General features: G+C 41.0%; 1 protein-coding gene across 4 annotated transcripts; it reads right to left on the bottom strand.

Annotated features, from left to right (window-relative positions):
• CUNH2orf42 (chromosome unknown C2orf42 homolog) lies at positions 1–26,315 on the bottom strand. 4 transcript variants are annotated; one of them, XM_040623344.1, is made up of 10 exons: positions 26,262–26,315; positions 17,101–17,382; positions 15,880–16,714; positions 14,816–14,926; positions 11,794–11,898; positions 9,104–9,208; positions 7,266–7,373; positions 5,483–5,583; positions 3,946–4,108; positions 1–1,234 (listed from the first exon to the last, which is right to left on the bottom strand). In XM_040623344.1, the coding sequence occupies exons 3-10, from the start codon at positions 16,700–16,702 to the stop codon at positions 1,026–1,028; spliced, it is 1,725 nt and encodes a 574-aa protein (XP_040479278.1). In that variant the 5' UTR covers positions 16,703–16,714; positions 17,101–17,382; positions 26,262–26,315; the 3' UTR covers positions 1–1,025. The 4 variants fall into 4 exon arrangements, with proteins under 4 accessions (XP_040479278.1, XP_008698181.1, XP_008698182.1 ...); XM_008699959.2 differs by lacking the exon at positions 26,262–26,315 and adding an exon at positions 26,101–26,230; XM_008699960.2 differs by lacking the exon at positions 26,262–26,315 and adding an exon at positions 25,712–26,054.
• Between the last annotated feature and the right edge of the window lie 25 nt (positions 26,316–26,340).

The raw sequence follows: 26,340 nt of genomic DNA, 5'->3' as shown, positions 1-26,340 counted from the left end.
TGGATTTTTCTTGTGTTCTCAAGGACAACGGATTACAAGGAATTTATATCAAAGCAACATGACAAAGTAGAAAGAACATGTCCTTTGCAGTAAAAGGAAACATTATTTTTAATGCTGTTTCCACTAAGATAACCTCAGAGAGGCTGTCTCTTTAACTTAAAAAAAGGGTAATGCCTAAATTCAAAGAATAATGAGGACTAAATGAGAAAAATGATTGGGAATGTAAATGAGAGTGCCTGGCACATAGTAGGCATATAGGAAATGTTCATTCCCTTCTTTTCTCCTTGAAGGCAGGCTTCCACTTCTGTGTCTTTCAGTATCTCCATTCCGCGATCAATAAATTCAGCAATAGGAATTGAATCTTACTGGCTATTAAACTTTTTCGAGAATAAAGAAGGAAATAAATATGAATGAAATAAGCAATTGAAGCATTAGTTTGAGATGTCAATATTCCCTTGACACACGGACCTCTTTTTCCTATTTCACTATTACTTAAATCTCCCCAATGGTTTATAATTTTATAATCAGGCCAACATGAGATATACTTTGGAAAAACTAGTGACACTGTGCTTTATTTGAGAACAGGATAAAAGGGCATGACTGGAACTCTGTCAGGATGGTCCTTAACATTCTGCCCTAACCAGGGTATTATTAACTTTCCAACACTGTTGGTGTAAGGCAGAGTGCTGCTAACTTCTTAGAGAATTAGAAAAAGGTTGAAACAAACTCAAAATAGGAGTCCTTTAAGAAGGAAAGTGAGCTAGCTGGTTTCCTTTTTGTTCCTTTAAAATTCTAGCCAGACATATCACCCGATTTATAATGAAGACTGTACACAGCAGCACCAAAAGGCCATTTACAAGAAGAGTTTTTCTTCAACAGAATCCACTCGAATGCGCTGAGAAATTGCATCTTAGCTAAGAGCAGTTCACTAAGGAATGGGGCCATCTAAATGCCTAACTAGTATTTAAAATTGTCAAGGGGTGGGGATGTGCAAATTTAGCAGCAAAAGACTGTTTTGTTTTGCCTCAAGGGAAAGTGATGGTGGTCAGAGGGGCCAGTTCCAAGGGCTGGTCCAGTGGTGGCCGCTGGTCTTGGTACTCCGCAACATGCCCATTTCGGTGGTGACCATACTCAAACTTGATCCGCAGCTCGCCAATCTTGGACTGGGGAAGGATATCTGGGATCCACTCAATAATGAAAGGTGTTGGCTCCTTTTGATCTGGGGAAGTGTTGCCTGAAGACAAGAAAAAAAAAGAAAGAAAGAAACATTGATTAGTATCATTCCAAAATTTGAGGCTGGACAGATGTTACTCTGTTCAGGAATAAAAAAAAGAAGAAAAAAAAAAAAAACTAAGACAAGAAGAATCAAGGGAAGTTTGAAAAGTGATTACTGGTATATCTATCCAAAAGAAAATTTCAGGGAGGGCGCCTGAGTGGTTCAGTCGGCTAAGTGTCTGCCTTCGGCTCAGGTCGTGATCCCAGTGTCCTGGGATTGAGCCCCATGTCAGGCTCCCTGCTCAGTGGGGAGTCTGCTTCTCCCTCTGCCTTTCCCTCTTGCTCCTGCTCTCTCTCAAACAAACAAACAAATAAATAAAATCTTTAGGAAAAAAAGAAAAACTCAGGTTAAAGAATGCTCTTGAAAAAAATATAAAACACTAGCAGAATTAAAAATAATACAGTATAGGGGGTCGCCTGGGTGGCTCAGTCGTTGAGCGTCTGCCTTCGGCTCAGGTCATGATCCCAGTGTTCTGGCATCGAGCCCCACATCGGGCTCCCTGCTCAACGGGAAGCCTGCTTCTTCCTCTCCCACTCCCCCTGCTTGTGTTCCCTCTTTCACTGCCTCTCTCTCTGTCAAATAAATAAATAAAATCTTTAAAAATAATAATAATAATAATACAGTATAGGGACGCCTGGGTGGCTCAGACAGTTGGGCATCTGCCTTCGGCTCAGGTCATGATCCTAGGGTCCTGGAATCGAGCCCCACATCGGGCTCCCTGCTTGGCGGGAAGCCTGCTTCTCCCTCTCCCACTCCCCCTGCTTGTGTTCCCTCTCTCGCTACCTCTCTCTCTGACAAATAAATAGATAAAATCTTTTTTCCCCCCATTTTCTTTTCTTTTCTTTTTTTTTTAAGATTTTATTTATTTATTTGACAGAGAGAGAGGTAGCGAGAGCCAAGCAGGGAGCCTGATGTGGAGCTCGATTCCAGGACCCTGGGATCATGACCTGAGCCGAAGGCAGACACTTAACGACTGAGCCACCCATACCCAGGCACCCCTAAATAAATAAAATCTTTAAAAATAAATAAATAAAAATAATATAGTATAGCTTTCAAAACTATGGGGCACCTGGCTGGCTCAGTCAGTACGTGTGCACATTTTGACCTTGGGGTCGTGAGTTCAAGCCTGATGTTGGGCATAGTGCTCACTTTAAAAAAAAAAAAAGGAAAGAAATTTTGACACATGCTCCAACATGGATGAACCTAAGGACGTTATGCTGACCGAAATAAGCCAGTCAGAGAAAAGACAAATACTGTATGATTTTACTTAGATGAGGTAACTAAAGTAGTCAAATTAATAAACAGCAAATAGAATGGTGGTTGCCAGGGACCAGGGGAGTTACTGTTTAATGGGTACCGTTTCCATGGAGGAAGACAAAAAAGTTCTGGAGGTGGATGGTGGTGACGGCTGCACAATGTAAATGTACTTAATTGTACTGAATGCCTGAGAACCATACATACACTTAGAAAAGTTTTATATTATGTATGTTTTATAACAAAAAAGTTAAAAAATAGGGGCACCTGGGTGGCTCAGTCGTTAAGCGTCTGCCTTCGGCTCAGGGCATGATCCTGTAATTCTGGGATCGAGCCCCGCATCAGGCTCCTCCGCTGGGAGCCTGCTTCTTCCTCTCCCACTCCCCCTGCTTGTGTTCCCTCTCTCGCTGTGTCTCTCTTTATCAAATAAATAAATAAAATCTTTAAAAAAAAGTTAAAAAATAATGTTGAAGATAGGGAAAACTGTTCATGGTATATTTTTATGTTAAAAAAGCAGCTGAGGTATGATCCCATGTTTTATAAATTCTTTTCATGCACAGAAGAGAGTAGATACCAAAATCTACTGGTGATGTCTTCTATGGTACATGGGATTATAGATGGTTTATTTTTCTCTTTGATGCTTTATAATGAAATCTATGATTTCTCTATAATGAACATGTGTTACTTTTATTCTATTCTTTTTTTTTTTTTTTAAGGTTTTATGTATTTATTTGTCAGAGAGAGAGAGACCGAGCACAAGCAGGGGGAGCAGCAGGCAGAGGGAGAAGCAGGCTCCCCGCTCAGCAAGGAGCCCAATGCTGGACTTGATCCCAGGATGCTGAGATCATGACCTGAGTTGAAGGCAGGCGCTTAACCCACTGAGCCACCCAGGCATCCCACTTTTATTTTATTCTATTTATTTTTAAAGACTTTATTTTTAAGTCATCTCTACACCCAACATGGGACATGTGCTCCACCAACTGAGCCAGCTAGATGCCCCCTGTCATTTAATTAATTAATTACTTTTTTGGAGAGAGAGAGAAAGAGCCTGTGCAGAAGCAGGGGGTAAGGAGGGGTAGACAGAGAGAGAGAGAGAGAGAGAGAGAGAATCTCAAGCAGGTTCCAAGTCTAGCACAGAGCCTGACACCGGGCCCCATCTCACGATCCTGAGATCATGACCTGAGCCGAAATCAAGAGTCAGACGCTTAACCGACTGAGCCACCCAGGCGCCCCTGTAATTTTATTTTAAAAGCACTGTTTCAAAAGACATAAAACACTTTGCTCCATAATGGCCTTTACAAGATGAATGACTGTGTCTTCTTTGTTTAAGGTCAAGATGCAAAGTCTAGGGCAGTGCAAAGCACAAGGCTGACCCTCCGAGGAAGATGCACTATTGGAAACACAATTTCACTTACCAACTTTGAGAAAAGTTTTTAGTTCCAAGGGTCGCAGCACGGGTTGCTTTTCTATACGACCATAGGTTTCTGCTATGCTCTCTACTTCCACTTTAGGGCATTTAAACAGCTCGTAAGTCCCGTCGCGGTTCTGGATAAAACTCCGAGTGATTTCCAAGGGCATCTGGACACAGAGACAATACCAAGAAAGGTGAGAAAGGAGAAACTTAAAGTAGACAAACATCTGGATGACAACACATCTTTCACTAATTCTTTTTTGTTCAGTACACTCCAATTAATTACAACGTCCTCTTGTATTTTCAAGTAAATACTGTCGACAAATCTGCCTTTTCTCCTTTACATCATTCATGGCTTTCCTTTTTCTTCTGTAACTTTAAGGTGAACCCCAGCCAAAGTGCATATGAACTGAACCCCTAACATCTTCACGGCTATCCAATGGCTACGGGCATGGACTTGCTCTCAAATCAGTTTTATTCCTTCCCCTGCTGCTCTGCTAGCATCATTCTTCTAAATGCTCCACTGACAGCACCTACAGCAGACCTCACACCTTGCATGCTTCACACCATCCTTAGGACGGAGCCAGACAGAACTTGAACTGGTCTTTGCCACTAAACAGCAGGGTGAGCTTCTCATGGCCTGTTTCTCATCTGCAAAATACAGTTAATACCAACGCATGGTTGTGAGTTTGAATGAGGTGATGCAGGTAAGTAATGCCCAGCCGACAGACACTCCATGATTCTTAGCTCTCTTCCCTCACCTAACGCTGCCTCCCTGAACCCCTGCTCCAGGCCAGAAGCTGTCTCTGTGACATCTGACATTTAAAGAAGTTTCTCAAGTGTTTTTAGTGCTAACACAAGCCTTTTCGAGGGTTCACAAGTAAGTTCTATAGCTACCCAACAACTTATTCTTTTTCTGAATGTAACAATGCCTTCCAATCAAGCTAATCTTAATGTATCAAATCACACTATGCTGAATTTTCTACAATATTCCATTACTGTAGGAAGGGGAAAACCTCAAATTTTCAGGATCTGCTTGAAAAAGAAAATGTTTAAAAATGTCTACTATTTCCCTTGCAAAAAAGAACACAAATTAATTAAGGGTCATTTCTCTAATGAAGACTAGATTGCAGTTTGCAGAGAAGCATTTAACTGTGCTGTGTTCATTGACTTTACAAATAGTATATCATCTCAAATTATTTATATACTTTCTAGCTCCCTGCCAGTTGATCTAGGGCTCCCCATAGCTAGTAGGGGTTCATTATTTAATTTATAAGAAAAATGATCTCTGTTTTCTGATCCCAAAGGCAAGGAAAAGGAATATTCCAACTTAAGATACTTTTTCAAGCCATAGGAAATAACCATTAAAATCACAGTCAGCACCATACAGCCATGAATATTTCTGAATAATCTCTTAGTATGAGAAAAAGAAATTCTCTTTGGTGCCTGTAACTCAAGGAACTGGTGCAAACATACTTCTTGCACTTGCTTCTCTCTCTTCCCCTCTTTGCCCTCCTACGATTGTAGAAATATCCTCTTACCTCCGGGGTATCTAAGATTTGTTTAACTTGCAGGATATTAGTGATATGCCAGGTATACTTGGAAAAGGTCCCCAGTGGCAAGGCATCTTTCCGAACAAAAGCTTCAATGTAAAAAGGGAACAAGATTAGACTACCAAAAAATAACATTCTCTTTCATTGTATTTGTTATCCAGTTTCTAGAAAGTTCAGTGCAGTGCTATCCTCTCCTTATAGAATCTCAGCACTTTGAAAACGAAATTCTAGAGGCAAATCTGTAATAGGTTTGGAGAAATGTGACAATAAATGATATGGATTTCTGCTCAATAAAGTCTCTGATGCTTCTTTGAGACGCTATTTGTTTTTGCTACCTTAGAGACTTATTTCTTTGTCTGGTACAGCCACACACACTGGATTCCATTATAAGATAGCCTCCTACAATCTCTTACAACTTTAGATATATCAGAAGTCAAATTATAGTTCTTAAAAGGATTGTACGGAGTCTAAGCCAGTTAACGTGGTTGCCACTCTATTGCCCTGTCTGCAGGATTACAAAGGGTTTCACCAAAGCGCCTGCAAAAATAGCGAAAGGATGTATTAAAATTAATGTATTAGAAGACCTAAGTTTAACGTGAAAGAAAGAATCAACGCTGCCTCAGATAGATAAGCTGTGAAGACAAAGATTTTTATGGCCCTAAACAGTGATTCACAGCTCGTACTATTCAAAGAATTAAACCTCAAATAGTCCCTGTCATATCCTCAAATAACTACTAACTAAAGAAATAGCGTCAATTTCCAGCTGTTGTTACTCTTGGGCTATTTGCCACCGAGCCATCCTTTCCTCCTCCTTATTTCCTTACACTACCGAGTAAGTATCTTGATATTTCTAGTAGAAGATATAATAGAAAACCAAGACATATGCACAATAATGTAACTCTAATAAAGGGTTCCAAGCCCAAGAATTACTCTACAAATAAAATCTTCCTTCATCAAAAATTGGGAATCATGGGGGCGCCTGGGTGGCACAGCGGTTAAGCGTCTGCCTTCGGCTCAGGGCGTGATCCCAGCATTCTGGGATCGAGCCCCACATCAGGCTCCTCCACTATGAGCCTGCTTCTTCCTCTCCCACTCCCCCTGCTTGTGTTCCCTCTCTCGCTGGCTGTCTCTATCTCTGTTGAATAGATAAATAAAATCTTTAAAAAAAAAAAAAAATTGGGAATCATGAAAATCAAATTTTTGTTTTTGACACATACTTCAATATGCTTCCAAGAAGCCAGCCCAAGTAATGATTGGAGCTTGCAATGCTTTTTGGAATGGGTTTATATCTAAAAAATATCAAACTTCAGGGCGCCTGGGTGGCTCAATCAGCCAAGCATCTACCTTCGGCTCAGGTCATGATCTCGGGGTCCTGGGATCGAGCCCCACATTGGACTCCCTGGTCAGTGGGGAGGCTGCTTGTCCCTCTCCCTCTGCCCCTCCCTGCCCTGCTCATGCTCTCTCTCTCCCAAATAAATAAAATCTTTAAAATAAATAAAATAAATAAAAAACATCAAACTTCTTGGTGGGCACCGTTATTGCACCTCATTATTCGTTTACCAAGTTTGTGCTTTCTGAGTCTTTCCATTACCTTTTACTGGAATAAGTGTGGGGCCTTCAGGAGGGTGATCGTTACTCCACAGCTGACTGGCTTCATGCCCTGAGTATGTGACTCAACGTCCCAATCCTGAAAATCTCACATGGTTTTTCTAAACAAGATTCTTTAAAGTCAAGACATCTACTGCTATTCCTGAGGGAAAAAATCCCGTACCTGTGGTGGAGTTGGGAAGCCGTTTCTTTGCACTTCCTGTAGATATCCTTTGTTGCAGGGCGTCGAAAAAGGACTGAGGAATGTGGAAGACCAGTGGCTCTGGTTTGCCTACAGCAAATAAGAAGAAACTCGTTTGGAGAAACTCAGTGGGCTTTCTGACGTGTAGGGAGAAGTGCAAGGAATGAAACTGGGTGGCAGTAATAACGAAAACTGCCACGGAGGCTGCTTTATACAGAGGCAAAAAGAAGCCTTTGATTGACCTTTATGAGTCAAGCACTGTCACCAGCCCTACTCTTGATCCCTCCCCATTGTAACAAATACAGCAGACCCTTGTCATCCACCAAAGAGGACTCTTCAAATCCCATGTTTTGTAAACACCACCACAGCCCAGACTTTTCCCTTAAAGAGTATCTGAAATGAGATGAGAACAATGAGGGTGAACTGAGAAGGTAAACTTGATTCAATCCCGCTCACTGTCCCCAGGCATTTGCTATGTGCATTCATGTCCAAGCGAAGTAAGGGCAAGCACCCACTGAGATGGTCTGGGCCATGAGTGCCACAGACCCCAAAGTCAGGACACTGTTGATCCAATAAGCATTGGCCTTTCTCTTTGAATATGATCCCAAAGCAGGCAAAATGTTTGAAAATATTTAACAAACCTCTTAAAGCAACTTGCAAGACACAAGGGTCAACAAAAAGTCAGCAGAAAGAGTGTTCAGGGGAGGGGTCAGAAGAGTTCAGATTTTTCCTTAAAAACTGTCCAAGAGTGGGGGGTGTCTGGCTGGCTCAGTGGGTAGAGCATGAAACTCCGGATCTCAGGGTCATAAGTTCAAGTTCCACATTGGGTGTAGAGCTTACATAAAAAACAAAAAACAACAAAAAAAGCCAGGGCGCTTATGTGGTTCAGTCGGTTGGGCGTCTGGCTCTTGGCTTTGGCTCAGGTCATGATCCTGGGGCCATGGGATCGAGCCCCACATCAGGCTCCACGCTTGGCAGGATGTCTGCTTGGGATTCTCTTTCCTTCTGCCCCTCTGCAACCCCCTCTCTATAATAAATGGATGAACCTTTAAAAAACAAAACACAAAAAACTGCCCAAGAGGCTAGCCCCAACAGAGGGGAAACATCCAGAACCACTACCTGCCTGGATATAACTTAGAGTGGCTCTTAGGGATGTCTGGGTGGCTCAGTCAGTTGAGCCTCCGCCTTGTGATTTGGGCTCAGGTCATGATCTCAGGGTCCTGCGATGGAGCCCCCTGTTGGGCTCCATGCACAGCGCAGTGTCTGCTTAAGCCTCCCTCCTTCTCCCTCTGCCCCTCCCCCCTGCTCGCTCTCTCACTCTCTCCCTACATTAAATAAATAAATCGTAAAACAAGAACAAAAACAGAATAGAACTACCATTTGCAATGACACGGATGGAGCCAGAGAGTAAGTATAATGATAAGTAAGTCGGTCAGAGAAGACAAATACCATATGACTTTATTCATATGTGGAATTAAGAGACAAAACAAATGAACAAAGGGAAAAAAAGAAGAGAGAAACCAAGAACCAGTCTCTTAACAACAGAGAACAAAGAGATGGTCACCAGACGGGAGGTGGGTTGGGGGATGGGGGAGCTAGGTGATGGGGATATAAGAAGTACACTTGTGATGAGTACTGGGTGAGGTATGGAATCGCTGAATCGCTATACTGTACACCTGAAACTAATACAACACTGTATGCTAACTATACTAGAACTAAAATAAAAACTTAATTAAAAAAAACCCAGAATAGAACTACAACACAACTACTTTAATTTCTCCTCCTTTCCGCAATAGCCACATTAGATGACCAGTACTTACCATCAAATTGATAGTGCATGGTTTGATGGATGCGTTCTGTGACACTGGCCAGCCAGTCTTGGAAGGATAAGGTCACTTGGGCCTCATCTAACAGCTGACCACAGGCTAGGAAAAACAAACAAAAACTTTTCAGTAACTTTTATCTTTTTTTATAGAAACAGCAGTAGCTGAAGTTTGAAAAAGCTGCGGATTTTGTACAGAAAAGGGCAATAAGATGAAATTCAAAGAAATTTAGATACATTAAGTGAAATGGAAGATTCTAGGTGTTTGTTTGTTTGTTTTTAAGAATCCTTCTAGAAAAAAAGAAGTGAAAAACTGTGGAGATACATGGGTTTAAGATTATTAACCACAGTAAGTTTGCAGCCTTTCAACATTAAACTGGAAATTGAAGGGGCGCCTGGCTGCCTCAGTTGGAAGAGCATGTGACTCTTGATCTTGGGGCTGTGAATTCAAGCCCCATGTTGGGTACAGAGATTACTTAAAAATAAAATCTTTGGGGGGGCGCCTGGGTGGTGCAGTCGGTTTTGGCTCTTGGTTTTGGCTCAGGTCCTGATCTCAGGGTCATGAGATCAAACCCCACTTCGGGCTCTGCGCTCAGCTTGGAGTCTGCCCGAGACTCTTTCTCCCTCTCCCCCTCCTCCCTGCTCTTTCGCTCTCTCTCATAAATAAATAAATCTTTAAAAAAATAAAATCTTTGAAAAACAAAAAAAAACTTTGAAAAAAAGTCAACTGCGAATTGAAGAATGGCCTTGTATAATGGCTGCTTTAGAGATCTATAAATCAGGAGATGATGATGTCATAGCTACTATTCATTTGAAACTAAATTCTCATTAGGTAAATGTATATAGTGATAATTTGGATGAAAAGCTATTTTATTCTATTTTATTTTTTCTTTGCACCAAAGGAAGTGATGAAAATTTGTTAAAAATCTTCTAACTGGGGTGCCCGGTGGCTCAGTTGGTTAAGCATCTGACTTCAGCTCAGGTCATGGTCTCAGGGTCCTGGGACAGAGCCCTGTATCAGGCTCCTTACTGAGAGGGGAGTCTGCTTGTCCCTCTCCCTCCGCCACTTCCCCCACTCATGCTCTCTCCCTCTCTCTTAAGTGAATAAAATCTTAAAAAAAACAAAAACCTTCTACCTGATATTTTTTAAAGTTCAAGTCATATATATATATATATATATATATACACACACATATATATATATATATATATTTTAAGATTTTATTTATTTGAGAGAGAGACAGAAATAGTGACAGAGATAGAGAGCACAAGTGGTGAGGAGAGGGAGAAGCAGACTCCCTGCTGAGCAGGGAGCCCAACTGGGGCTCGATCCCAGGACCCTGGAATCATGACCCGAGCTGAAGGCAGCTGCTTAACTGACTGAGCCACCTAGCACTCCCTACCTGATATTTTTGATCACACTCCCTGACCTTCCAAAAACAGTTATTCCTGGAATGTGTAACTTCTTAATTAATTGGTTAATTATGATTAGGTCTTGTATTAGTTCCTATTTATGTACTGGTCTTATCTTCAAAACCAGAGTATGAGAGCAGGGATGATATCTGGTTTTTAATCACCCAGCCATAATATATGAGAGTTAAGAAAATGTTGATTTCCAGGGGCGCCTGGTGGCACAGCGGTTGAGCGTCTGCCTTCGGCTCAGGGCGTGATCCTGGCGTTCTGGAATAGAGCCCCACATCAGGCTCCTCCGCTATGAGCCTGCTTCTTCCTCTCCCACTCCCCCTGCTTGTGTTCCCTCTCTCGCTGGCTGTTTCTATCTCTGTCGAATAAATAAGTAAAATCTTTAAAAAAAAAAAAAAGAAAATGTTGATTTCCAAATGTACAAATTTAATTATTCTGATGAGAAAAGTAAATATATAAGTTATGTTCAAATTAAGTCGTTTTGTCTCATACGTTCAAAATGATACCCATGCTACTGTTTTTAGGTATGTTTTCAAAATTAATTTTTTTTAACACATGTTGACTTTTATTTTATTTACTTTTTTTTTTTTTTTTAAAGATTTTATTTGTTTGTCAGAGAGAGAGAGAGCGTGCACAAGCAGGGGGAGCTGCAGGCAGAGAGAGAAGCACGCTCTGCTGAGCAAAGAGCCCCATGTGGGAATCAATCCCAGGACCCTGGGATCATAACCTGAGCGGAAGGCAGACACTTAGCCACCCAGGTGCCCCTATTTACTTATTATTTTTTAAAGTAATCTCTACGCCCAACGTGGGGCTCAAACTCACGACCCTGAGATCGAGTTGCACGCTCTACTGACTGAGCCAGCCAGGTGCCCCCAAACGTAGAACTTTGGAGAAGAGATTATATTTGTCTTTCTCAACAAATATTTATTACTGCATAACTGTAAAATATGTTTCTTCTTCAACTCTGAGGCTCCATGCCAACTGCATGTGGGTAAAAAGCAACAAAAGGAAAATATCCTACAGAACACGTGCTGCCAAAACACGAAGTAATTTTTGCTGCATTTGTTATTTAAAAGAACACGATTTGGCTTTGAGTGGGATTGGAAACCAGTGGAACAGAACAGACCTCAGCCTCAGTGCCTGGTCGTGTTTATCTTAGCCCTCTTTGGGGGATAACATGCAACATTTCTTTCCATATATATTCCTTTGGGCTTCTTTAGGAAGATCTCCCACCTCCTTAGCGTCCCCTGGGGAAGGGAAACTTACCCTGCCTTTTTAATGAAGAAGCAACCACAGGTTTTTTCAGGCCACTTTTCCTTAGATGACTGCTCACTGCATCCTGAGGCAGTAGTGAACTGTTCGTCTGCGCACCTAAACCACAAATCATTAGTGTTTAATAACACATCTGCAGAGCAGAAATTGATCCAGTATTAATTTCTGAAGAGTCTAAAACCTAAAACATCTTTGTTAATTTCTAAGTTAGCTTCAGCTTCTAGAAAGAATTAGCATTACACTTTATACATAACATTTTAAGTTTTATATGCTCTTTACAGAAAATCGGGGTGTGGGACCTACAAGTGAAAAGAAGAAAAAAATTCACCCACTGTTCCCACCTCTCAGAAAATCACTATCAATTTTCTGGTGAGCTATTGTCTGTGTGTGTGTGTGTGTTTGTGTGTGTGTGTATGAATAGTTGATTTAACTGATTTTGTGATTTTAAGTAACTGTGATTATATCAGGATTGCCAAATTTAGCAAAAAAATTCTGAATTTCAAATAAATACTTTTTTAAATATAAGAATGTTCCAAATATTGCATGGGACATACTTATACTAAAATTACTTATTGTTTGTATGAAACTCAAATTTAACTGAGCATTGTTTCTTACCTGAGTTATCTAAACATTTCTTTATAATAATTCTTTTTTTTTTTTAAGATTTTATTTATTTGGGGCACCTGGGTGGCACAGCGGTTAAGCGTCTGCCTTTGGCTCAGGGCATGATCCTGGCGTTATGGGATCGAGCCCCACATCAGGCTCTTCCCCTATGAGCCTGCTTCTTCCTCTCCCACTCCCCCTGCTTGTGTTCTCTCTCTCACTGGCTGGCTCTATCTCTGTCAAATAAAAAAATAATAATAATAAAAAATAAAAAATCTTAAAAAAAAAAAAGATTTTATTTATTTATTTGACAGAGAGAGCCAGTGAGAGAGGGAACACAAGCAAGGGGAGTGGGAGAAGAAGAAGCAGGCTCCCAGCGGAGCAGGGAGCCCGATGCAGGGCTCAATCCCAGGACCCTGGGATGACGCCCTGAGCCAAAGGCAGATGCTTAACGACTGGCCACCCAGGGGCACCTATAATAATTCTTCTTTTTTTTTAAAGATTTATTTATTTTAGAGAAAAAGAGTGTGTGTGCGTGCATGAGGAGGGGGAAGGGTGGACAGAGAGGGAGAGAGAATTTCCAGCAGACTCTGCGCTGAGCATGAAGTGGGGTTCCTGCGGGGCTTGATCCCAGGACCCTGAGATCACCACCTGAGCCAAAACCAAGACCTAGACACTCAGTTGACTGAGCCATCCAGGCACCCCTATAATAATTCTTTATAATAATTTTTATAATTCTTTATAATAGTTTTTAAAAAGATTTTATTTATTTGAGAGTGAGCAAGTGAGAGAGAGAGCACAAACAGGGGGAGAGGCAGGTAGAGGGAGAAGCAGACTCCCCACTGAGCAGGGAGCCTGATGTGGGGCTCCATTCCAGGACTCTGGGATCATGACCTGAGCCCAAGACAGGCGCTTCACCGACTGAGTCACCCAGGCGCCCTTTTAATAATAATTTTTAATGGCTACCTGATATTCTATCAAGTAGCTTTATCATGGCTTATTTAACTATCCCTAGAGGTTGGCCCTTGTTTCTAATTTTTCAATATTATAAATATCTGTAAAATGAATATCTGTGGACAAAATGTTTTTCCTGTATCAAGGATTATTTTCTTATAAAAGATTATTTATAATCCCCCTGCTTACACATGTATACACACTCACTCTCTCTCTCTCTAAAATAAAAAGGGGTGCCTGTGCAGTCGATTGAGCGTCTGCCTTCAGCTCAGGTCATGATCTTGGGGTCCTGGGATCAAGCCCCGAGTTGGGCTCCCTGCTCAGTGGGGGTCTCCTTCTCCCTCTCTCTTTCCCTCTGTGCTCTCTCTCTCTCAAGTAAATAAATGAAATCTTAAAAAAAATAAAAATAAAAATGAAAGAAATAAAGCTAAACAATAAATTAATCAATCTTAAAAAAACCAAATTATTTAGAATCAGGTCTATTGAGTCAAAGGATCAGAACTTTCTTTTTGGGGGTGCCTGGGTGGCTCAGTCGGTTAAGCGTCTGCCTTCGGCTCAGGTCATGATCCCAGGGTCCTAGGACAGAGCCGAAGGTCAGGCTTCCTCCTTAGTAGAGAGTTTGCGTCTTCCTCTCCCTCTGCCCCTCCCACTTGCTTGTGCTCGTTCTCTCTCCCTCTCTCAAATAAATAAAATCTTTAAAAAAAAAAAGAACTTTTTTTTTGAATTTCAGGTTTTCTTAGGAAAGACTAATAAGTAAACATGTAACAACAATCTCTGCTCTATATTGCTGTCAGAATTACTTCTTAAAAACAGAAATGCCCATGTCACTTTGTTCCTCCACCTTTCTCCAACATCCCACCACCAAAACTCCTGTATATGACAATCTGACCCACCTCTAAAAATACTCTACCCACAAAAATGTTTACCCACAGGTGTGGACTGGAATATTTTTCTTTTGTTTAGAGTCTAGGTCTTTTAATACTTATTTATTAGAACAGTATTTTCATATTGATTATTTTGCTACTTAACCGACACTGGTACTCTTACATTAAAAGAGAAAAAATATATATATGGTGCCACATATTGAAAATGAAGTTAAGAAACTATACTCTTAAATTAGTTTGGAAAATATAATTAACCATTGTCACAAATTTTTAAAAACACTCTATGGATGAAAACTTCATAACACTGTCCTAAGGCAGATTAAGGTGTAAGACTAGTCCAAATGTTTAAGGGCTAAACAACATATACAATAATAAAAGTATAGTCTGGTTGGATCTTATACTTATGCCAAAAGAACCAACTGTACAAAGAATCATCAATGGAGGATAAAACTTTTTTCGGGGAAAAAAAATAACAAACATTATTTTTGTATTTGCTAAGATTCAGTGAAACATGTAAAATACAGTAAAACAATCTCTAAAGACAACACCACCAAATAACCCAAACAGCTTCTCACCAGGTACTTCCTCCTTCTTCCTCTTCTTTGGCTTAGAGGCAGTGGACTCACAGGCTGTTACTGTCGATTCTGAATGGCAACCTAACTGGGGCACAATAACCTCTTTAAGACCTAAAATACAACAGATTTCTTAATTATTAATACCATCCAAGAGTAAGTACGGGCCCCTGCCTAGAGAAAAATGAATTTATAAAAAATAAATTATGGAGTGATCGCCTGCTTTAAAATAATTTCCTTTAAAGAACTCCCCAAGACATAGGTTTATGTTCATGGAACATTAGCATGATAAAAGACTTTACAGAGAAATAAAACTAAAAAGTTGGAAGCTACTGCCAACTAAAGATCATTAAGAAATGAAAATAAATCTGGATGCCTGGGTGGCTTAGTCAGTTAAGCAGCTGCCATGAGCTCAGGTCATAATCCCAGGGTCCTGGGATTGAGTCCCACATCGGGCTCCTCGCTCAGCGGACAGCCTGCTTCTCCCTCTGCCTGCAGCTCCCCCTGCTTGTTCTTCCTCTCTCACAAACAAATGAATGAAATCTTACAAAAAAAAAAAAAAAGAAATGAAAATAAAAAGCACCTACAAGATAAACTCTGTTAAAAACCACAACAAAAGACTTGCTGTACAGTCTTTAAAGATCTTTTGAGCAGGTACTAGCTTCCCTCATTTTCAAAGATAAGAAACAAGCAAGCAACCCAAAATAAAAGGGTTTTTTTTGTTTGTTTGTTTATTCTTTGTTTTTATTAACATAGGGCATCTGTGAAAAAGTGGAAAAAAAAAAAAAGCAAAGCTAACTTTTGCTAGATTCATTGTCTCTGTGAAAATGCCCAAGTCTCTTGATCATTAATTTCAACCAACCAACCAACCAACCAACCAATCAACCAACCAACCAACCAACCTTTATGCAAGTGTGCTGACTGGGATTAAAAGAAGGAAGGCTTTTCATTTGAATTATCTAGCAACTGCTTCTGAAGGTTGCTAGGACAATCTCCAAATGCCATCAGTGGGACTCTTTCATTGCCATTTTAGAAAAACAGAGTAACTGTGTCAACACACCACCTACCGCTGGAATCAAAATTTAGGAAGTCTGAGAATTCCTGAGCCAATGTCTCGTCACTGGCAAAGGCACAGATGCAAGCAAAGAAATGAATACATCTCTGGGCCACCTCCTCCTTGGAGGCGTTGGACTTGTGTGATTTCAGAGCCTGGCAGGAGCAGAAGAACCGGCGCTCGGGCAAGCTTTTGGCACTGATTTTCTGCACAAAGGATGTATGCAAATACCCCAAACTGTGCTTCTGGCTTGCCTTGCACTTCACCACCAAAATGTTTTTAGTAATCCTCTGTACGAGGGGACCTGTGGGTTCCGTGGCCAGCTGCCAGATGGTCTGCTTGGTTTCTGGGGGGGCCTGCATTGCATTCAGGACCGAGCTTTTCAGAGTCAGAGGGGTGGCTTCTGCCTGGCAGTTCACCGCCAGCTTGATGTGCTGACACTGATTTTCCACTACACCCTGGGTGGCAGCTTTCAGGCACGAGGGCACGTAACACCGTCCAGAGCTCAGCTGAGTGATGATTGTCCCGTCCACCGTCTGGATTGTCGTCTCTGACACGCCTAGCTCCACAAAGCATCGGTGATCAGGGCCCCGGTCTCTTTGCCGCACCGAGTAAACCTGTAGATCAGAGCCTGTGATGATTTTGACGGCTTCGACGCTAGGCTGCTTCCGTGCACCATAGCGGAATATGGTTCCACACGTCTTGTTCTTGCAGCTCAGCCCCCGGGTTCCATTGTATGTGCCGCATCGGGGACACTTTCTGATTCCCCTCAATGTGGCCTTCCCCAAATCAGACAAGAAAGCTGGGACTTTAGTCCTCAGAGAGTTGGGTTCCATTTCTCAAAGGCCCTAGAAAAAGCAATAAGCCCATCGGCATGAATATACATTCATACACATACATACACAAAGTTAAAATCAATTATGATATTTCGTACAGAAAGTAAAACGTAAAGAGGTTAGCTACCATTTTCAAATTGTACCCTCAAACAGAACATTCACTTAAGCCATCAAACAGAAGTGAAGGAACCCTGGCCTTTCATATCATTATATATTTTTAAAATCCTAATGTAATAACTAAAGCATTTCTCTAGGCTCAATATGGTCTTACACAACAACCTAGATTAGGTAACCTAATTTTTACATGCACAGATGTTTAATTTGAACAAGAACTGGAGAACGGGAAAGATGAGTTCTTTCCTTTCCAACAGTCCCCACAAAACCCAGCCCAATCCTACCTGAACCAGCTGCCAGAGCTTCTGGAAAACAGTGTAACCTGAACTCGGAAGACGTGGAAGGTGTTTCATTCGTTTGTGATGATCATAGAGGACAGGCAAAGACATAATCATTTGCAGAGTAAATGATACTGTTTAACCCAAAGTCTTTTGAAGTTTGAACTCTATGGTGTAACAATGCAGACATTCTGCCCCCTCCTTCTTGGCCAGCCAATGGCAAAGATCCTGCCTGGTGTTCCAGAGTCAAAGAAGATTCCCACTGCCCTAAGTGGAGATCTTGGAAATCTATAAATAAAACAACAAAAAATATTAAGGTTATAAAGATAGTATGATTCTCTCCTCTAAGAATCGGAATCTAAGTCTTCCGCAGATATTTGAAAAATATTTGACAGAAAGTGTGATGGAAACGGTTGTTTTGTGCCTCCAACTTAAAGCAGGTGAAACAGTGCTAATGTCATCACATGCCGAGTTGTCAAGAACACCGAGAGCCATGACATATAACTGGCCAGGTACTCATCCCTCCTAATAGTAATGCAGTATATTTTAGAGTGCTTTAAGCTTTTCAAACTGCTTTTACATTATTTCATTTGAACCTCACAATACTAGCATCTCATTTGAGCCAAACAACCACCACCTTTCACACAAAAATTAAAAAGTTAAGTAACCTGGGGTGCCTGGCTGGCTCAGTAAGTAGAGCATGTGACTTTTAATTTTGGGATCGTGGGTGTGAGCCCCACACTTGGCATAAAGAATACTTAAAAAAAAAACAACAACAATAAAATTCTAAAAAAAATTTGAGGGGCGCCTGGGTGGCTCAGTTGGTTAAGCGTCCGACTCTTGGTTTTGGCTCAGGTCATGATCTCAGGGTCTGAGATCAACCCCCAAGTTGGGCTCTGTGCTCAGTCAGGAGTCTGCTTGAGATTCTCTCTCCCCCTCTCCCTCCTCCTGCTCATGCTCTCTCTCTAAAATAAATAAATAAATCTCTAAAAAAAAAATTGACATTAAAAAAAAGTAACTTGCCTGAGGTCACCCAGCAAAATCAGCAATGTGGTTTCCAGTGTCTGCTAAAAAGAGTGTGAATCTCTGCTTTTGATTTCCCCTCCAATATTATGAAATTTTCAAACATAGGGTACCTGGGTAGCTCAGATGGTTAAGCGTCTGCATTCGGCCCAGGTCATGATCTCCAGGTCCTGGAATCGAGCCCCATGTCAGGCTCCTTGCTCAGCGAGGAGTCTGCTTCTCCCTCTGTCTCTCCCTGCTGCTCATGCACTCTGTCTCTCTCTTTCTCAAATGAATAAAAATCTTTAAAAAAAAGAAAAATTTCAAACATATAAAAAAACAATTCTACAGTGAACTTCCACATGCCCACCCACTAGATTCTACAACTAACATTTTACTTTACTTGCTTTATTACATATCTATTTATTCTTTTTTCCATCCATCAATCCCTCTTTTATTGCGTTTCAAAGTAATTTTTTAAAACATTTTATTTATTTGAGAGAGAGAGAGAGTGCACACACGAGTGGGGGAGAGGGGCAGAGGGGAGAAGCAGACTCCCTGCTGAGCAGGAAGCCTGACTCGGGGCTCAATCCCAGGACCCTGAGATCATGACCTGAACCACTTAACTGACTAAGCCACCCAGACGCCCCATCATTTCAAAGAAATTTGCAGGCACCAATTCAGCACTCATATTATTAACTAAAATTCAACTATTTAAAAAAGATTTAATTTTTTTAAGATTTTATTTTTTTATTTTTAAGTAATCTCTACACCCAACATGGGGCTTGAACTCACAACCCCAAGATCAAGAGTCACATGCTCTACAGACTGAGCCAACCAGGAACCCCAAAGTTTGATATATTTTTTAAGATAATCTGCTTGTGATGTTGAAATAGGCTGTTAGTATTGCTCTTGCCCCCTGACCCCAAAGGATGATCTTGATAAAATATTTTCCCTCCACATATTCTACAATCTATTTGTAAATCAACAAATTGTAAAACATCTAAGAATGCTCACCTTTTCACTGGTGCTATGAATTAATCTCCCAACTGTACTATTTGTTGAGTATCCACTACGTGAATAAAGTTTTGTGAAATATGATCTATTGCAGGATTTTTTCATCTTGGCACTACTACCATTTAGGGTTGGATAATTCTTTGTTGTGGGGAACTGTCCTATACACTGTAGAATGTTTGGTAGCCTCCCTGGTCTCTACCCACTAGATGCCAGTAGTAGTCAACTCTTCCTCCCCAAGTTGTTAAAAAAATAAAGATGTCTCCAGATATTGCTGGATGTCCTCTCGGGGGGCTAAATCACCCATTAAAACCCCCTGACCTAGAGACAGTAGCCTGTTAACACAGCAGTTCCTTTCCAGGTCAATAAACTGCTTTAGTAGGTAATTTCATTCAGCCACACATGGGTTCTTAGAAGAGAATATTGTTCCAAAGTCAAAACATGAAAGATTTAGTTTGCCCTTTACCACCAATTATCTCTGTGACCAAGTTTCACTTCTGAGCTTCAGGGTGTTTTTCATTTGCAAAACAGAAAAAAATATATACATATGTATGTGAAATACATATATGTGAAAGAGCTTAACAAAAAGTAATTTTAAAAATTCATTGATGATGATTCCTTAACATATCATTAAAGTAGAAAAAAACAACTTTGCTCATTAAGGGAGGAACTGGTTTGCCAATTATCACGGTGAAGCCTTAAGGTGCCATAGTTTCAGCATCATCATAGGAATTCCACTTTTTCCTTTTATTTTTTATTTTACTTTTTTGATTATTCTCTGTAGAGGGCAATTTGTTAGTATCTTTCAAAATTACAAATGCACATTTAATTTTAATTTTGGGATAATTTTAGATTTATAGAAAAGATAAAAAGTCATACAGACATTCCCGTATACCCTCACCCTTTCCCAATTTTTTTTTTAAAAGATTTTATTTGTTTATTTGACAGAGACAGAGACAGCCAGTGACAGAGGGAACACAAGCAGGGGGAGTGGGAGAGGAAGAAGCAGGCTCCTAGCAGAGCAGGGAGCCAGATGCGGGGCTTGATCCCAGGACCCTGGGATCATGCCCTGAGCCAAAGGCAGATGCTTAACGACTAAGCCACCCAGGCGCCCCCAAAATGTTAACATTTTACCTAACCATGAGACATTTGTCAAAACTAAGGTTTTAACACTGGTACAATGCTACTAACTCTACTGTATACAGACTTTATTTGGATTTCACCAGTTTCCCCACTAATGGCACTTAAAAAAAAAACTTTCTTTTAAAAAAGACTTTATTTATTTGAGAGAGTGAGAGTGCATAAGAGAGAGCACAAGTGTAGGGGGTGGCAGAGAGAGAGGCAGACTCCTGCTGAGCAGGGAGCCCATGCAGGTGATCCCAGGACCCCTGGATCATGACAAGAGTGACAGCTACTGAGCCACCCATGTGCCCAAGAATAAACTTTTTTTAAAGATTTTTAATGGGGTGCCTGGGTGGCTCAGTCAGTTAAGTGTCTGACTCTTCGTTTTGGCTCAGGTCATGATCCTGGGGTTGTGAGATCGAGCCCAGCATCAGGCTCCTGCTCAGCAGGGAGTCTGCTTGAGATTCTCTCCCTCTGCCCCTTCCCTCCCCTTGTGCATGCATGTGTGTGCTCTCTAAAATCAATCAATCAATCAATCAAAAATATTTTATTTTTAGGCAATCTCTACACCTAATGTGGGGCTCAAACTCACAACCCCGAGATCAAGAGTCACATGCTCTACTGACTGAGCCAGGCACCCCAAGAATAAACTTTTTGTTTTTTGTTTTAGAATAATTTCACATTCTCAGAAAAGTTGCAAAGATAGAATACAGAGGGGGCTCCTGGGTGGCTCAGTTGGTTAAGCGTCTGCCTTTGGCTCAGGTCATGATCTCAGGGTCCTGGGATCGAGCCCCACAGTGGACTCCCCTGCTCAGGGGGGAAATATGCTTGTCCCTCTTCCCCACCCCCTGCTCGTTCATTCTCTCTCTTTCTCTCTCTCAAAAGAATAAATACAATCTTAAAAAAAAAAAAAGAAAAAAAGATAGAGAGTTTCCAGATACCTTTCACTCAGTTTCCCCTAATGTTAACATCATATACTACCATGGGACATTCTTCAAAACGAAGAAACCAATATTGGTGCATTATAATTAACTAAACTAGACTTTGTCCTTTTTTCTGTTGCAATCCAAGATACCATATTGCATTTAATTGTCATGTCTTCTTAGTCTTCTTGGATCTATAAGTTTGCCTTATCTTGTTTTTCATAATCTTGATAATTCTGAAGAGTCAGAGGTATTTTATACAGTGTCCCTCAATTTGGGCTTATCTGACGTTTTCTCTAAATATTTTTTTTTAGATTTATCTATTTATTTTAGAGAGAGAGTGCACGAGTGGGGGAAAGGGGCAGAGGGAGAGAATCCTCAAGTGGACTCCCCGATGAGCATGGAGCCCAAATGCCAGCAGATTCCAAGACCCATGAGATCATGACCTGAGCTGAAACCAAGAGTCAGATGCTCAACTGACTAAGCTATCCAGGTGCCCCTCTGCATTTCTTTTCACACAGTAATTCCACTAGTAAGAATTTACCTTACAGATATTCTTCCACATGTGGAATGTGGGATTCATAAGGCTATTCACTGAAGCATTTTTGTAACAGCAAAACATTAGAAACAACCTAATGTCCATCAAGAAGGAACTGGTTGAATTAATTATGGTGTATCCATATAATGGAATAATTTCCAAAAATAAAATAAAATAAAATAAAATAAAATAAAATACTTGTACAGCTATTTAAAAAAAGACTGAGTAAGTTCTTTATGTATTGATCTTTCAGATCTTTAAGAAATGTTAAATGGAAAAGCAAGGTACAGAACAGCCAAGTATAATATGCTGTCAACTGTGTTTTTGTTTTTAAGAAGCCTCTTTGGATGCCTGGGTGGCTCAGTCAGTTAAGCGTCTGCCTTCAGCTCAGGTCATGATCCCAGAGTCCTGGGATCGAGTCTCCCATCAGGCTCTCTGCTTAGTGGGGAGCCTGCTTCTCACCGTCCCCCCTGCTTGTACTCGCTCTCTCAAATAAATAAATAAAATCTTAAAAAAAAAAGAGAGAGAGAGAGAGAAACCTCTTTATTGAGGTATATTTTACAGACCACAAAATTCACCCATTTTACGTATAGGATTCAATGATAGTCATTACATTTGTGGAGTTGGGCATCCACCACTCTAATCTAGTTTGAGAACACTTCTAGCACCCTCAAAAGATCCCTCTGGCCGTTCACAGTCAATTACCATTCCCATCCCCAGGCAATCACTAATCTGTTTTCTTGTCTGTATAGATTTAGCTTTTTTGAACATTGCGTATAGATGGAATCATACAGTCTGTGGTATTTTATGTCTGGCTTCTTTCACACAACGTGCTGTTTTCAAGGTTCAACCATATTGTAACATGTATCAGTATTTCATTATCTAAATTGCTGAAAAGCATTCCATCCAATGGATATATCATTTTGTTTATCCACTCACCAGCAGACAGATAACTGTTCTGTTTCCAATTTTTGGCTATTATGGACATGCGGCTGAGAACATTAACATGCATTTCTCTTCATTTCTCTTAGGTATCTAGATACCTAGAAGTGGAATTGCAGGGTCATATGGTTTACCTTTAATTTTTTTTTTTTAAATGTTATTTATTTATTTATTTGACAGAGATAGAGACAGCCAGCGAGAGAGGGAACACAAGCAGGGGGGGTGGGAGAGAAAGAAGCAGGCTCATAGCGGAGGAGCCTGATGTGGGACTCGATCCCATAACACCAGGATCACGCCCTGAGCCGAAGGCAGACGCTTAACCGCTGTGCCACCCAGGCGCCCCTACCTTTAACTTTTTAAGAAACCATCAAATTGTTTTCCAAAAAGTTTTATAGTCATACCAGCAATGTAGGAGGGCTCATGTTTCTCTACTTCCTGGCCAACATGTGTTATATTGTCTTCTTTATTATAGCCATTGGATTATAGGTGTAAAGTGGTACCTCACTGTGCTTTTAACTTGCATTTCTCTAACGAATAATGATGTTGAGCAACATATTACATGCTTATTTAGACATATCTGTCTCTTCAGGGAAATACGATTCAAATATTTCACCCATTTTAAAATTAAGAATTTGATGTTATGTGAATTATATTTCAATAAAGCTTTTTAAAAAGATGGGGGCGCCTGGGTGGCATAGCGGTTAAGCGTCTGCCTTCGGCTCAGGGCGTGATCCCGGCGTTGTCGGATCGAGCCCCACATCAGGCTCTTCCGCCATGAGCCTGCTTCTTCCTCTCCCGCTCCCCCTGCTTGTGTTCCCTCTCTCGCTGGCTGTCTCTGTCTCTGTTGAATAAATAAATAAAATCTTAAAAAAAAAAAAAAAGATTTTATTATTTATTTATTTACCTATTTACCTATTTATTTATTTATTTATGAGAGAGAGGAGGGTTAGAGAGGGAGGGAGGGGACAAGCAGACTCCATGCTGAGCGCAGAGTCCAACACTAGGCCCCATCCCACAACTCAGAGATCAAATACCTGAGCCGAAACCAGGAGTTGGACACTTAACTGACTGAGCCACCCAGGCAATCCTAATAAAGCAGTCATTAAAAGGGGCACCTGGCTGGTCTGGTTGGTGGAGCTTGTGACTCTTGATCTTGGGGTTGTGAGTTTGAGTCCCACACTGGGTATAGAGATTACTTTAAAAAATCAAATTTTTTAAAAAAGGTGTCATTAAAATAGAGGGAAAATATTTGGAATGCAAATGCTAAAGAACTAATTTTTTTAAAAACAAGAGCTTTTCACAAATCAATAAGAAAAAAACAAACCCACTAGAAAAATGAGCAAAGAGCATGAAAAGACAGCTTGTGAAAAATAAGAAACAAAAATGATTTTAAACATCCAAAATTCTATCTTACAATAAGCAAGAGGCAAATTAAAACAAGATAATACTATGGCAAAATGACAAAAAAAGATAAATGTTATTACTGTGTTCACGAAGATGTGGAGAAACAGGCACTGCACATGGGTGGTGGGGATGTAAACTGCAACATCGTCTTTAAAGGGATGTAAATAAAATAAATGCACAACAGATACTTTAACTTAGCAATTCCACTTCTAAGACTTCATGAGTTCTCCTCTCACGTGTACCCATGTACAAGGGTACCCCATGCAAAGTTGTCCAGAACTGCCCAAGAATGCAAACAGTCTAAGAGCTGACTAAAAAACTTATGGTACAGGCATACAATATGCTACTGTAAAGCCACCAAATAGAATCAGATAGATCTATATGTACTGATAAGGAAGACATATCAAGATATACTGTGGGATGAAAAAAGTCACTTCGTGTAGGATACTCTTGGTTTTAAAAAGAAAAAAGAAGGGATACACACACACGTCTATGGTCTCAGAAGTGACTTTAGGACTTGGGAAATAGTAGGAGGGAGACTTACATTTCACTGTTTTATACTACGGCATTTTAAACATGGACTCGTGTCACGTAGTATCGATTCTATATTGCAAGCATTTACAAACAATTAACACAACTTGTAAAGAACCTGTATTTGCCAAAGAAAATGAAAACACTAATTTGAAAACATATATGCACTCCTGTGTCCACTGCAGTATTATTTACAATAGACAAGATATGGCAACAACCTAAGTGTCTACTGATGGATGAACGGATAAACATTTGGGGGGTGTGTGCACATTTAAATGGAATACTATACTGGAATACACCATGGAATACTACTCAGACATAAAAGAGAAGGAAATCTTGCCATTTGCAAGGATGTGGATGGACCTCCAAGATATTATGCTAAGTGAAATAAGACAGAGAAAGACAAATACCATATGATTTCACTTGTATGTGGAATCTAAAAAAACAAAACAAAGCAAGACTTATACATACAGAAAACAGACTGATGATTGCCAGAGGGGAGGGGAGGGTGGGAGGGTAGGAGAAATGGGTGAAGGGGGTCAAAAGGTACAAACTTCCAGATATAAAATAAGTCATGGGAATGTAACGTCCTGCACAATGACTAAAGTAGATAATATCATATTGCATATTTGAAAGCTGCCAAGAGAGTAAATCCTAAAAGTTCTCATCACAAGGAAAAAAACTTTTTTTTTTTTTAACTTTGTATGGTGACTGACAAGTACACTTATTGTGGTGATCACTTCACAGTGTATACAAATACTGAATTAGGTGGTACACCTGAAACTAGTATGTTACACGTCAATTTTACCTCAACTTAAAAAAAAAAAAAAAAGGTAAGAAAAGAACCTGTATTTGAATCCTGCCTAAAAAATCCAAGTTTACAATACAGCCTCCTCAGCAAGATGGTGTAAACGGGCTGATGCTAGGAGAGCTAACCCAGGAATGCTTCCTGGAAGTGGTGCGTTTTAATCCAGGTACCGTTCAGCTGTAGAGCTGTACAGTTTGGTGGATGCTGTTTAATGCTTGCGAAGCAAGAGTAACTGAAGGGAACGAATAATTACCATGAATAAAACATAAAACTTGCTAACTTTTACTGAGTACAAGTAAGCCCTTCCCATGCATTTACTCAGGTACTGCTCACCATGATCCAGTAAAGTGGGTACTATTTACCACCTTAGAGTTGAAGAAATTGGCTCAAAGACGGTAGTGATTTGATGAATGTCTCACAGCCAGCAACCAGATAATCTAACATGAGTTTGTAGTTTACAGGATTCCTTGGCAAACCACAAGTAAAAGTAAGGGACATGCCTAGAAGCCAGGCCTCCCGATTCCTAGGTTTCCATTAGCCCTGAGCTGTCTCGGAATAGCGGAAAAGGACCGCCGTGGCCCTGCGGACGCGAGTCTGGGAATCCGACCTGGCTTCCGGGACCCGGCCCACCCCCAGAAGCACCATTCTGGGACCTGCTTCCCGGCATCCTCCCCGCGCGACGGCGCACTTCCGGTTCTAAGTAGGCCCAAGAAAAGCATCACCTGGCCGGCACCCTGCTCCCAGGCCAGGCTCTCCGCTGGGATTCCCGGCTCTACGCCCTCGTCGCACTGCTGCCCCCGCCTTCGGGCAACACGGCCCCCTTACCTGCCCTGCGCTCCACCCCCCCGCGGCCCCAGGCCCCCAAGCTGATGACCGCCCTCACCTCCTCTCTCTTCGCCTGCCGCGGCCTTTTACAAACGCGGCCAAACTGTTCGCTGTAACGACGGTCGTTATTGGTCAGG

The sequence above is a fragment of the Ursus maritimus genome, unplaced genomic scaffold, assembly GCF_017311325.1.
Source record: "Ursus maritimus isolate PB19 unplaced genomic scaffold, ASM1731132v1 scaffold_6, whole genome shotgun sequence".
Classification (NCBI taxonomy): Eukaryota; Metazoa; Chordata; class Mammalia; order Carnivora; family Ursidae; genus Ursus; species Ursus maritimus.
The sequence above is the reverse complement of the archived record's forward strand: the minus strand, read 5'-3'. Positions and strand labels throughout refer to the sequence as shown.

Bases quoted from the DNA above. Each gene is read 5' to 3' on its own strand.
- CUNH2orf42 (XM_040623344.1), bottom strand. From the start codon at position 16,702: ATGGAACCCAACTCTCTGAGGACTAAAGTCCCAGCTTTCTTGTCTGAT. The intron at 11,899-14,815 runs GTGAGAAGCTGT...TTTGTGGTTTAG, and splicing joins GAAGAAGGAGGAAGTACCTG to GTGCGCAGACGAACAGTTCA. The intron at 5,584-7,265 runs GTACGGGATTTT...TTTACATTGAAG, and splicing joins GCTTCCCAACTCCACCACAG to CTTTTGTTCGGAAAGATGCC.